This window comes from Balaenoptera borealis (assembly GCF_965194805.1).
Source record: "Balaenoptera borealis genome assembly, chromosome: 3".
NCBI lineage: Eukaryota > Metazoa > Chordata > Mammalia > Artiodactyla > Balaenopteridae > Balaenoptera > Balaenoptera borealis.
In genome coordinates, this window is record NC_138866.1 from 176,650,703 (window position 1) to 176,664,145 (window position 13,443).

A 13,443-nucleotide genomic window follows, 5' to 3' on the forward strand; every position below is an offset into this window, starting at 1 on the left:
AGGTATAATAACTTTTTTCTCCTTTTAAATTGAAGTATAGTTGACATAGGTATATAACTTATTAAACAATGCAGCATCGATTTAGAAGACTCGTGTTTCAGCCCACGTTTGTTCATATATCCGTGGATGGGAAACTACAAGCGCACTTCCGGAGGGCGCCGCCAGGGGCGCTAACCTTCAGCGGCTTCGTCAACAACAGGCGCCCTGGAGCGCTCTTTCCTCTCGCTCACCTCAGCTTCCGCCGGAAGCGGCTCTGTCAGTTGTTGCCTTTCGGTTTTTGGGCTCGGTATGTGTAGTGCGTTCGCGGCGGCTGGCTGGATGAAAAGGCTTGGTCCAGGGAGCCGGAGAGAGAAGAAGAAAACTCGAGCTTCAACCCGGGCAGCGAGATGGACGTTCTGAAATCGGAGATCCTCCGGAAGCGGCAGCTGGTGGAGGACAGGAACCTGTTGGTGGTGAGGATCCTTGGGGTCGTGGGGCGTTGGCGACGGAGGAGCTGAGCGTTTGCGTGGGGGAGGGGAACGGTACTGAAAGGGTCCTTGCCGGATGGGGTTAGCCAGAGCCCCGCCGCTACCCCGGAGCGGCTCCCTCTAGACCGCTGTGCCCTTGGCAGTCACTTGGGCGCCTTTGGGATGGAGGTGTGGGAATTGCAGGAAACCCCGAGATTTTGGCGATTTCCCCTACCCGCCGCCCCACCTGTTCCTTATCCCCGTTCCCATCTGCCGGTTATTCTTCGGACGTGCCCCAGTTTTTCTGGCCGTTCACTTCTGTCGTTTTAGGAAGGGTTTGTGCTTTATGTATACTTCTTGTTTTGTCTCGCAGGATATTACAAAGTTGTGGTCCAGGACCAAGACTTAATAAAGTTAATAATTTTACTACTTCATCAAGGAGATAGTTAAGTGAAACTGCCCCCCCCCCTCCCCCATTAGTGCTGAGCATTGAAGAATCATTGACAGCTGGTACAGTTTAGTGCCATTGTCTTGATTCTTGTGAAGCCTTCAGGAGACTTACCGTGGCTTTTCATCCTTTGTATAAATGGTAACGGAGTGAACAGGCAAATAATACCTTAGTACTGAAAATAGTTTTGACCTCACGGACCCTCTCAAAGAGTCTCAAGGACTCCAGGGGTCTCGTGGACCACACTTTGAGAACAGTCTGACTTACGTCTTTGGATGTAGTGTATAATTGATGTTTATGATGTAGTGCAAGTAAGTTGGGATTGTTTGCTTGGCAGATGGCAGCTTTCCTAATCATTGAAACTTTAAAAACAATTAACAAAGTGGAACTAATTAAATAGAATGTTATTTAGCAAATGCGCGGGGAGTGGGGAGAGAGCTTGTCCATAGTTGTAACTGGTATTTTCATCTGTAACTCAGGGGCCTTTTTCTTTTGATGAGTGGTTTCAGAGTATTTGAAAAAGCTGATTTAGATGTTGAAATGCATAGTGGGTGTTAGAGCCAGGTGTTGAAATTTAAAGTGCTTTAGAGGGAAAATTGAATCAGGAAAAGCTGAGCTCACTCTCCGGGCTTACAGTGTTGTGTTTGCATAATCAGGTTCTTTGTCATGGAAATAGACCAGCCTTTAAAAATGATCAATTACAAAAACACTGATTCTACATAATTGTTCTTAATTTATCATCACATATAAACTTTTTCTGGAATGTCTTTCATTTTGTAATTTGATAGTTGATTTAATTACTCAGATAACCCTGGCCAGAAGGTAAGATTGATTTCCCAATTAATACCAGCAAAGGAAATACATGAAATGGGGATTAAAATACTGAAAGTCATAGTTCTGGTAATGTTAATAGTAATCTGCAAAGCATTATGCAGAATGCTTCATATCTCATACCTCATATAATTTGTACAGCAGTCCCATAAAATTACTGCTACTCCCATTTATAGATGAGGAAATTGAAGCTAAAAGAAGTTAGATTGATTTACAGAATTGCGCAGCTAGCAAGAGATAGAGCCTGAATTTGAATCCATCTCTCCCACTCTAAAGCTTGCTCTCTTCACCACTACAGACAGGCTGTTTATTTATCTCCACCCTGTGAACATAGAACTAGTTTTGATAGGGTTGATCTAAGAATTAAATTACTTAAAATTAAATTAACATATGTGAAAAGCACCCTAATATGCTTTCTCATTTGAGCTTTACAACAGCTCTGCTTGGTGCATAGGGCAGTTAGGATGCTCTTTCCACGGATGACGAAGCCGAGACTTCATCGTGCCCATGAGGGTTGCATCATTTTCTCCTAGCCCTGTGGCAGGGCGGGGTGGATCTCAGGTCCCCACCTGTGGGTGAGTGCTCCTGCATAACATAGGGCCGCACGTGTAACTGGACAACTTTTCTTTTTTAGGCCTGGGGAGACAGTCATTTGCTTTGCAGCTGTAAAATTTTACACAGAATCATTTGCTTTATAGCCTTTATCTTTCTGTATCATAGTGTCTGTCAGTAACTTTCAAACTTTTTTTCACTGCCCTAGCCACAGTAAGAAATAAATCTGTATTTTCATCAGATAGTATGAAAAAAGTTTCATGCAACCTTTCTTGTCTTAACTACATGTGATTCTATCATATGTTTCACTGTTTTAATCCATCCTGTTTCATTTTTAAAAACAATTCTGGTTGAGGGTCAGTGAATCCTTTTCATTACCCTTTCTGTAGCTGGGAAACGCCTGTTTCTGTTGTTTTTCCAGAAGCGCCACGTCCTCTGGTCATTTTGAGTGATGTCCCAGCTTTTTTTTTTTTTTTTTTTTTAAAGCTTTATTGAACTATAGTTGATTTGCAATGTAGTGTTTAATTTCTGCTGTGATTTCTACAGCAAAGTGATTCAGTTATACATATATATTCTTTTTCATTATGGTTTATCACAGGGTGTTGAATATAGTTCCCTGTGCTATACAGTAGGACCTTGTTGTTTATCCATCCTATAGATAGCATGGTGTCCCAGCTTTTTATTGTGAGTCTGAGAGTTGGATAGTAAACACTCAGCTTGTGAGAGCCCCTTTGTTAAAACTGGAGGAGCGCCTAAAGTAGCCTCCTGTCACCTGTGCTAAATGCTCCACCTGGTGTAACTACTTGGAGGTAAATGTGGCATCTGTATTGCTAGAATGCCAGTGCTTTGGAGACCCGGTGTTGGTGAGTCTTCATTTAACGCAAAGCCTCATTTATGGGGAAAGCCAGGCTACTGCAGGACTCAGCGGGGCTTAATTAGCACTTTTATTAGTTGCAGTTTTGAGCGTGGACTTTGTGTAGAATTTTAGCTTTGTTTTTTTTCTCCAATATTTTTTGAATACTTCTTATATTCAAGGTACTACACTGTGTGCCACAGAGGATTTTTTTTAAAAAGTAATGCTTGATCCTTTTCTTTAAGGAACCTACTTTTGGTTTTACAGAGAAAAGGGAAGCCATCAGGCAAGAAATGCCTCCCCTTTCCCCTGTTAAAGCGGCTGAGGTATTGGCTGTATGTTGGGTCAAACCTTCCACTTACATGTAGGAGCCCAGCTGTCATCTTTTGTAGCGTCATCAGAATCTGAATAGCGCTTGTCTCCTTTCTTTCTGTGTCTTCAGTCTCTACTGACTTATCTCCAGCAGCACCGAAACATACACATCTCTCCCATCTTTTTTTTTTTAAAACACAGCCGTCCTTTTTCTTTACAGCCAAGCTTCTTATTGTTTCCTACTCACTCCTTAACCTGATTTCTGCCCTGACAGTTACACTGAATCCATCCTCATCAGGGGCCGCAGTGACCTCCATGCTTTCTTAACCTCAGCATCATTTGCACTTGGCCGGTCCACTTTCTTCAGTCTTCCCTTGACGTCTCTTACCCCACAGCGTCCTGTTTTTCCTTCTTCTCAGGCTGCTTATTCCTGATCTCCTTTACAGGCGTCTTCTTTCTTTGTTTTTTTATTGTTTAGTTTCTAATCCCTTAAATGTTGGTTTTCCTTAAAGTTCAGGCCTAGGCTACTTTCTCTTCACACTGAAAATTCTCTTATATTAATTTCATATTCACCTCTAGATTTCAGTTGCCACCTGTAACAGGTTCTTAAGTGGAGCCTTTGGATGGACTTCAGAGTATCCATCAGTTCCTTGAAATATTATAAAAAATTTTGCATGTATGTATACATGTGACCCCTCTTCCCCTCCTCCTGTTGATGATATTATTAAAGGAACCTTTGGGGCTTCCCTGGTGGCACACTGGTTAAGAATCCGCCTGCCAATGCAGGGGACACGGGTTCGAGCCCTGGTCCGGGAAGATCCCACATGCCGCAGAGCAGCTAAGCCCGTGCGCCACAACTACTGAGCCTGCGCTCTAGAGCCCACGAGCCACAACTACTGAGCCCGTGTGCCACAACTAAAGCCCGCGTGTCTAGAGCCCGTGCTCCGCAACAAGAGAAGCCACTGCAATGAGAAACCCACGCACCGCAACAAAGAGTAGCCCCCTCTCGCTGCAACTAGAGAAAGCCCGCACGCAGCAATGAAGACCCAACGCAGCCAAAAATAAATAAATAAATATATTTTTTTTAAAAAAAGGGATCTTTGACAAAAAGGTCAAGAACCAGTCATTTCTGGGCTGGTGAAAATCTCTGTGCCCATTTATCCCTACCACCAGTCAGCTGTTCCAGTTCTAAACCTGTTTCATTTATTCAGGTTTTTGAACTTGCCTTTCTTCACACTTGTTCCTCGCTTTGCTTGCACGGTCTTCTATAATCCTCTCCAACGCCTCTTTCTTTAGTGGTCATTTAGGAGCCTTTCATGGTTTTTTTTGATATAGTCAGAAAACAGTGTGGTAGGGAGTTTGTCATGTTGATACCATGTTTTGACATCTGCAGAGAAGATTTATTTTCCTCAGCATTTCACTGTGAAAAATGTTAAATGTACCGAAAACTCAAAAGAATTGTGCAGTGAACACCCATACGCCTACCATCTAGATATTGCGATTAAACCTGCGATTAATATTTTAATATATTTGTTTTATCATGTAACTGTCCGTCTCTCCATCATTGTGTATCCATTCATCAATCCACCTAGCAATGCAGAAACTACTTTTACCTCAGAATAGTAAAACAGGCAGAACATTTTAGGATAGTGGAAGGCTGCTTCTCCACAGTTGACAAGAGGCAGTCACAAGCTAAGTCATTACTGTTTCACCTACCACAGATGAACCATAAAAGGCTGGGAAACCACTTGGAATGACCAAAGGTGAGGCGGCTCTTGTGGAACAGCAAATCCATAGACACGTGTTTTCCAGCTGCAGACAGGGTCATGAAGACAATGTACTGATCTTTATGCATTTCAGATTAATTTACAGACATGGATACACTTTACCCCTAAAATGTAGTGTAACATAATTGCCAAAATATAATATGGCAAGTATATCATTGACTAGTGTTCAGTGTTTGTTTATACTTTTTTTGGTATGTCAGCAAAATTTTATGTATGAAGAAATACACAAATCATAAGTGTACCATTCAGTGAATTTTGACAAATGCATATGCTTGTGTATCCCAGTCTGTATCAAGATACAGACTCTTAACCCTCATTCCACCTTCCAGTCAGCCCCTCCCCCCAGAAGAAACTGCTGTACTGATATCTTTCCACTGTCCCTTGGTTTTGCTAGCCCTATAACTTCACATAAATGGGATCATACTATGTACTCTTATATGACCCACTTGTTTAATCTGAATAATGTTTTGAATTTTATTCATGTTGTTGCATGTATCAGTTGTTTACTCCTTTTATTGCTGAGAAGTATTCCGTTATACAAATAGACCCAGTTTGTTAATCTGTTCTTCTGATAATGGGCAGCTGGGCTGTTTGCAGGATTTAGCAATTATGAATAAATCTGCTGTGGACCCTCTTGTGCAAGTATCATGTTTTCATTGCTCTTAGGAAAATGCTAGGGAGTGGAATTGCTATGTCATGGTGTACGTTATGGGTTTAGTTTTATAGAAATCCACCAGACCTTTTTCCAAAGTGGTTGGACCGTGTCACATCTCCACTAGCAAAGTAAAAGGGTTCAGATCTTTACATTGTGTCAACAGTTTGTGTTGTCAGTCTTTAGTTTCAGCCATTCTGGTGTATGTAATAAGCCAACTTACCAATTTTTCATGGTGATTGTTGACCGTATCCTATCTAGGAATATAAAATAGTATAACCTGTTGGAAAACAGTTTGGTAATGTCTTAAAAAGAAAACATAGGCCTGCTACGTGATCGAGCTATTCCACTCCTAGACATTTACTCAGGAGAGTAAGATTTTTTTTTTTTAATTAATTAATTAATTCTTGGCTGCGTTGTGTCTTCGTTGCTGCGTGCAGGCTTTTCTCTAGTTGTGGCGAGCGGGGGCTACTCTTCGTGCGGTGCTTGGGCTTCTCATTGCGGTGACTTCTTATTGCGGAGCACGGGCTCTAGGTGCACGGGCTTCAAGTAGTTGTGGCACGCGGGCTTCAGTAGTTGTGGCTCGTGGGCTTCAGTAGTTGTGGCTCGTGGGCTTCAGTAGTTGTGGCTCGTGGGCTCTAGAGCGCAGGCTCAGTAGTTGTGGCGCGTGGGCTTAGTTGCTCCACAGTATGTGGGATCTTCCCGGACCAGGGATCGAACCCATGTCTCTTGCATTGGCAGGCGGATTCTTAACCACTGCACCACCAGAGAAGCCCAAGATACTCTTATTATAAAAGCTAAAAGCTTTATGGTTTCATCTTTGATAAAAAACAGTTAAAAAATTTTTTGAATCAGTTTCTTTGTATGATGGGAGGTAGGGGTGTGGTTTATTGTTTTCCATGTGATTATCCATTTGTTCCAGCACCATGTATTGAAAATATTTTTCTTTTCCCTTTGGTTGCTTTTGGCATCATCAAAAATCAGTAATAGTTTAACTGTGGCTCCGTTCTGGGTGCTCTGCTCCCTTGTCCTAATCTGTTTGTTGATCCTTATGCCCGTGCCACACTGTCTTGATTGCTATTGCAGTCTGGTGAGTTGTAATGTCAGGCAGTGTAAATGCTACCACTCTTTTTAATTTAATTTAATTTTTATTGAAGTATAGTTGCTGTACAATATTATATAAGTTACAGGTATACAATACAGTGATTCACAATTTTTAAAGGCTGTATTCCATTTATAGTTATTATAAAGTAATGGCTCTAGTCCCTGTGTTGTACAATACATCCTTGTAGCTTATTTTATACCTAATAATTTGTACCTTTTACTCCCCTCCCACTATATTGCCCTCCCCCTTCTCCTCTCTCCACTGGTAACCACTAGTTTGTTCTCTATTATATCTGTGAGTCTGTTTTTTTAAAATATTCACTAGTTTGTTGTACTTTTTAGATTCCACATACAAGTGATATCATACAGTAGTTGTCTTTCTCTGTCTGCTTCACTTAGCAAATGCCCTCCAAGTCCATCCATGTTGCTGCAAAAGGCAAAATTTTATTCTTTTTTGTGGCTGAGTAGTATTTCATCGTGTATATATACCACATCTTCTTTATCCATTCATTTGTTGATGGACACTTAGGTTGCTTCCATATTGTGCTATTTATTTTTTAAGCAGCTTTATTGAGGTATCATTGACACACAGTAAACCGCACATATTTAAAGTGTACAGTTCGGTGAGTTTTGCCATGTTTACACCTGGATGCTGTCACCACAGTGAAGAGAGTGAACGTGTTCATCTCACCCCAGAGTTTCCTTGTGCCCCTTTGTGATCCTGCTTTCCCGCCCCGCCTGTGCCCTACCCACCCCGCCCACAGACTACCACCGGTCTGCCTTCTGTTACTTTACATTAGTTTGCATTTTGTAGAGTTTTATGTAAACAGAATTGTTCAGTATGTTCCTCTCTTATCTGCTTTCTTTCAATCAGCCTAATAATTTTGAGATTCATTTATGCATTTGTCTGTATCAAGACTTCATTATTTTTGTTACTGAGCAGTATTCCACCATTGTATGGGTATACCTCAATTTGTTTATTCATTAGCCTGTTGATGGGCATTCAGATTGTTTCCATTTTTTTGGCTCTTATGCTAAAGCTGCTTTGAACATTGGTGTGCCGGTTTCTGTGTGGACGTACACTTTCATTCTCTTGAGTAAGTGCCTAGGAGTGCAGTGGTCGGATCATACAGTAAGTGTCTGTTTAACTTTATTTTCTTGAAGACTTTGTAAGATTGGTGTTATTTCTTGCATACATTTTTACATAATTTTATATGTAATGATGTAAATATATATAATTATGAAGTACATAGAATTCACCTGTGCAGGGTAGATTTCGGTATAGTTTCCTATTTTGGATGGCATCACTGAGAAAACATACTGCCTGGCTCACAGGATCCCTTGACAGTTGACAGTTCTTTCACTTTGAAAATCACTGTGTCTCTTTAAATTGTGTTTGAGTGCCCAACCATTAGGTTTATTACCTGAGACTCTTTAAGGCTTATTTCCATTCTTCAGCCAGAAACTGACCCTGCCGCGTGGTTCGTGGTCTCACACATACTGCTCTGCTTTGGATGTCCGGGCTGTGTATGTTAGCTCTCCAGTGTCTTTTTGTAGAACTCTTCATGATGTTTGTGTTTTATTTATATAAACACTGAAAACCTTAATCTGATTGAAGGAGTGATGCTTCTAGTTAATGAAATGGTGACAGTCACGTTGCCTGTGGTTTTTACATTTTGACTCTCCCTCATTAGCGTGGGCCGACGTTTCCGGTGATGGGGTAGAAAGACTTGTTCTCTTTAGACCTGCGAATCTCAGGTTTATAATCCAGACAGTACAGCTTGGCCAAAGTCCAAGAATAACATGTATGAAGCACCACCAGGAATTAGGTTCTGTCTTTAAAAGGAGAAGTGCTCTTTATGTATACCCTTTTCAACTCGTTTCTGAAATCTGCAGGAGTGAGAGGCCCAATGGAAAGGTCAGGTGCTTTAGGAGAGAACCCAAATAAATTTACTGTCAGTTCACATGCTGTCTTAAAATCCTTACCACCCACTTTCAGACTTGTGTTTGTAGGGTGCTGTTGTATATTCTGTCGTTAATTCAGCAAACTTAGAGTTCAAAATCTTTGAATATAGCCAGAAAGGAAACTAAATTTGTGAAATGAGTAAGCAAGTCCTAAAGTCTCATTGGGGCTCCATTTCTAGAGAGCTCTTTAACTTTGGGCAAGTTCTCTACCCTGCCTGACTTACCTATAAAGGGGGGTGTATTATTAATGCTTACATCCTACAATTTCAATTCTGTCATAAATGTATCCACCATACTTTGTATTTCAAAGTATGTTTTCAGTGTGCTTTATAAAATAATGTTTTATAATTAGATGTCACTGCTTAACTTGCTTTTCTTATATAAACTGCTCTTGTTTCTAAACAAAAAGTGTGCAGAGTGACATCTGAAACATGGTAGGGAACCTTTTGTTTTTGATAACCTTTTGTTGTCCTGAAGTGAGGGGTCACATAGTATGAAGCAAAATGTTTATATTTTTCTCACTAGGACTCTTTAAAATGAAAAGCAAATTAATTTTCAAAAATTAAATTTATTGTTAATAGGTAATGCATTCAAATGATTCAAAATTCAAAACATACTAAAGGGTGTACAATAAAAAGTTTCCTTTTTACCCATGTCCCGCAGCTGTACAGCTCACCTCCTCCAGAGCAGCTAACATTATCAATTTTGGGGTCTCCTAGAGTTATTTCATGCATATAAAAGCAAATGTGAAGAAGCAAATGTCTTTTCTCCTTTTTGAATACAAATGGTAGCATACTAGATTCAGTCTTCTGCACTTGCTTTTTTCATTTATAAAAATGTAGAAACCACTTAATTAAAAAAAAAAAACCCTCCTTTAACAGAAACCGAGGAAACCCTGAAATTGAAACAATAAAAGAAAGAACTATAGCAACCAATATGAAAGTTACTGGAAAACAGTAAATAATAAAACAATAATTAGGGCAAATAATGCATTAATATGTTCTAATAAATTGGAAAATCAAAGTGAAATAAGTGACAAAAAAACAAGAAATAGAAAATCTGAACAAATCAGTAGGTAAGGAAGAAACAAGAAAGTTGTCTGACAGCCAAGAGAAGAAAGCAATTGAAGAAGGAGGGAATTAGCAGTTGACTTGAAGATCCTTTAGTTTTGCACCTTGGAAGTTAGTTATGACCTAAGGGGATTTTTCAGTGGAGCATTAAGAATGGACTCCCAGTTGTTGGGCAGCTGCAAAGAGAACTGGAGGTGAGGAAATGGAGACCGAATAGAGAAATGTTTTATTGTCCTTCTGCTGTAATTGGTACTTAGCATGATACGCAGCACAGAGTAACGAATTTTTCCTTTAAGGTTGCAGAGCCTTGAACATATGTAAGTGATGATCATTTGTGCCAACAGAGAAGGAAAAGGTGAAGATGCAGAAAATAAGATAGCTGACTATGAGAAAGGCAGGAGAAATTGAGATCTGGAAGACAACTGGAAGGGGTTAGCCTTAGACAGGGCGAGGGTTTCCTCTTCCATTCTGAGATGAAGAGGGGATTGGTGCTGGGAGGAGTTCGGAGTTCTTGTTTGCTGGCTTCCCTTTTCTCTGTAGAGTGGCTTAGTCATTTGCCGGAAATAAGGGGAGAAATAAAGGGCTTAGAGGTTTGAGAGAATGGAGAATGAATAATGATCAGTGTAGGCAATAGGAGAGAAAGTTGGGTAAATACACCAGGATCAGTGGGCAGCACTGGGACGCAAGTGGTTTCCCAGCATTTAAGAGCTAGGTGCAGGCGTGGGGAGTGCCAGCAAGTGGACTCTTGTAGGACAGAACACTTGTCGGTCTCAGGACCCCTTTACATTCTTAATTACTGATAGCTCCAGAGAGCTTTGTTTATGTAGAATGTATTTATTGATAATTACTCTATTAGAAATTAAAACTGGGATATTAAAAATGTATTTTTATATTCTCTGTAGAAGTACAGTAAAAAATCCATCATGTTAGTGTAAATAATACATTTTTACGGAAACTCTGTTTTCCAAAACAAAAGAAATTTACTGAGAAGAATGGCATGTTTTACATTTTGCAAATCTCTGGTATATTAGAAGATAGTTGGATTCTCCTGTTTCTTTTTTCAACCTGTTGCGATATGTTGTTTTTGTTCAAGTATGTGAAGAAAATTTATCCTGAAACAGAGAGGTAGTTGGAAAAGGGAGTATTTTAATAGCCTTTTCAGTAATTGTGGACGTTTTTCTTTGATACTACACCAAAACTGGGTAAGTGGTAAGTTTCTTAAAGATTAGCTAAGAGCTTAGATTCTGACGCATTATCAATAGACTTTTCGTGTATTAAAATCCATTGACCTGTTCTGCTCTAGATCTATTCTGATTTATCCTGGTCATAGATCTTTTGCCTGTGCATGATTTTGTAAACTCTTGCCTTTGTTAACATCATGAGTTTTTTCAACTTCGCTGAGTTATGCAGATCTTCTAAATGTTGATGTGTTTCATTGGACAATATTGAAAAAATTACATTTGTTAATGTCACCACTGATTTCATCAGAAAAGCCTTTAAGTATTGGGAAGCCATCAAGTTCACAGTGAGGGATACCACTTTTCTACCCTTCTGATTTTCGCTTGACAGGTGGAATTTTATCATAGGCAACAAATACTATCATTGTTTTCCTTTAGGTGACAGGTTTGCTTTGTTCAGTTTTGAGAAAATGTTTGCCAGATATGCAGGTCTGAATAATCAACCAGTTTGCTTTTCTTTGAGAGGACTATCCTACTCCATTATGTAGTGGAAGTGCTTCATATATTTCATTTCATTTTGTCATACCAAATATTAAAAGGCCATGTACTCAAGGGGTGAGAATTAGTAAAATTGTACTTTATCAAGATATTCTTAAGAGAAACTGGCTTTTTTATTTTCCTGCAAGTGCATGGTGGTGAAGAATACAGTGACCACTGGTACATAAACTTAGCCTTCATTTATGCTAAGGTTCCAGTAGTTTTCGTCACCATTGCTTTTGTACCATCAGTGCAGGATTGAGCACAGTGAAAAAGGGGTGGGCACATATATCTTAGTATTATTATGAAAATAAATTTTACCTTGTGGAACCTCTGAAAAGGTCTTAGGGACCCCCCAGAAGTCCACATTTTGAGAATTGATGTTCAAGGCTCAAGGTTTTGTTAGGTGTGTTCAATGGAATTGAGAGACGGTAGTAAAAGATACCATAGTTAAAGATTGGACCACGGCCTCTGGCCTGGAGGGTCCTTTTACTTTCTTCCTACGTATCACCTCGTTCTGAGAGGCTGCCAGTACATGTTTGTCAGCAATGCACTTATTTGAAATATGACCAGTACATGCTACATAGTCAAAAGGAACAATTTACGATGCTGAAATGAGTTTTGGGAGTGAAGAACTGTAACTTGAATACTAGATCAGCACAAAGGATTTAAGGACCAGCGTTCTTAGTCCTGCTTCTGTTAACTCATGAGGCTCACTGAGTTCTGGGAAAGTCACCTGACCTTTGTAATTCTCAGGTTTCTCACCTCCACAGTGGGATTAGTATTAATTGCGCCCACCTTTCTTAGAGTAGTTTTGATGTTCGGGTGATACCATCAGTTCCTTACGCCGGGTAACATCTTCATTTTTATACCTGTAAAGCTGCGCTTGGGGTACAGCAGATAAGTCAGTAAATATTTATTGAGTTAATGAATGAACTTTAAAAAAAAAAAACTGTTATGAGCTGTTAGTTTTAAACATACACACAAATAGAGTTGTATAATGAATTCCTGTCTTTCCTCAACACATATACCTCTAGAAAATAAGACCATGTTTTTATAGAATTAAGATCACAACCAACAGAATTAAAATTGGGTCCTTAATACCATCAGATACTCCTCTCGTGTTCGAATATCCCCAATTGAATTAAAATAAATACATATATATGTTTTTACAGTTGGTTTATTCAAATCAAATCCACACAAAGTCCACTCATTACATTTGTTTATTATGACTCTTGGTTTCTTTTCATTGCAAACATTTTCCAGGTCCCCCACTTTTTTTAATGCATCAGCTTGTTGGAGAAACTGGGGCTAGTTTTGTAAAATGTGCTCGTGTTTGATTGCTTCCCAGTGGTGTTTGGAGCTTTTTCCTCTATGCCTTACATTTCTAGTAAACTGGAAGTTAATTGTTTGATTAGATTCCGATTTAGATTTTTAGGGAGAACATTTCTAAGTGGTCTGCTGTGTACTTCCTACGTGTTTCACATAGGACGTACGTGGTATTGATGCCAAACTTGAGCAGTGGGTTCAAGTGTGGCAGCCTTATCTTTCCATTGTTCGCCGTCACACTTTCTTGTCATGGTTGTAGCATCCATTGATGATCACTGCCTGAGTGAGTGAGCTGTGGAGCTATGAGGTGCTAACTACATGTGTGGAGGTATTATTGAGGTACTATTTTGGTTACTACTAAAGTAGGGCAGTATCTTTA

At 39.8% G+C, this 13,443-nt stretch overlaps 1 protein-coding gene across 3 annotated transcripts in view; it reads left to right on the plus strand.

Annotated features, from left to right (window-relative positions):
• Positions 1-247: 247 nt before the first annotated feature.
• Positions 248-13,443, plus strand: part of PRPF18 (pre-mRNA processing factor 18) — a 51,048-nt gene continuing 37,852 nt past the window's right edge. For 2 of the 3 annotated variants that reach the window (XM_082385647.1, XM_082385648.1), the window contains exon 1: positions 248-452. In XM_082385647.1, the coding sequence (XP_082241773.1) occupies positions 387-452 (66 nt within the window). In that variant the 5' untranslated portion in view covers positions 248-386. Of the gene's footprint in view, positions 453-8,097; positions 8,118-13,443 lie in introns of those variants that run through there. The other variant, XM_082385649.1, reaches the window with a different exon arrangement.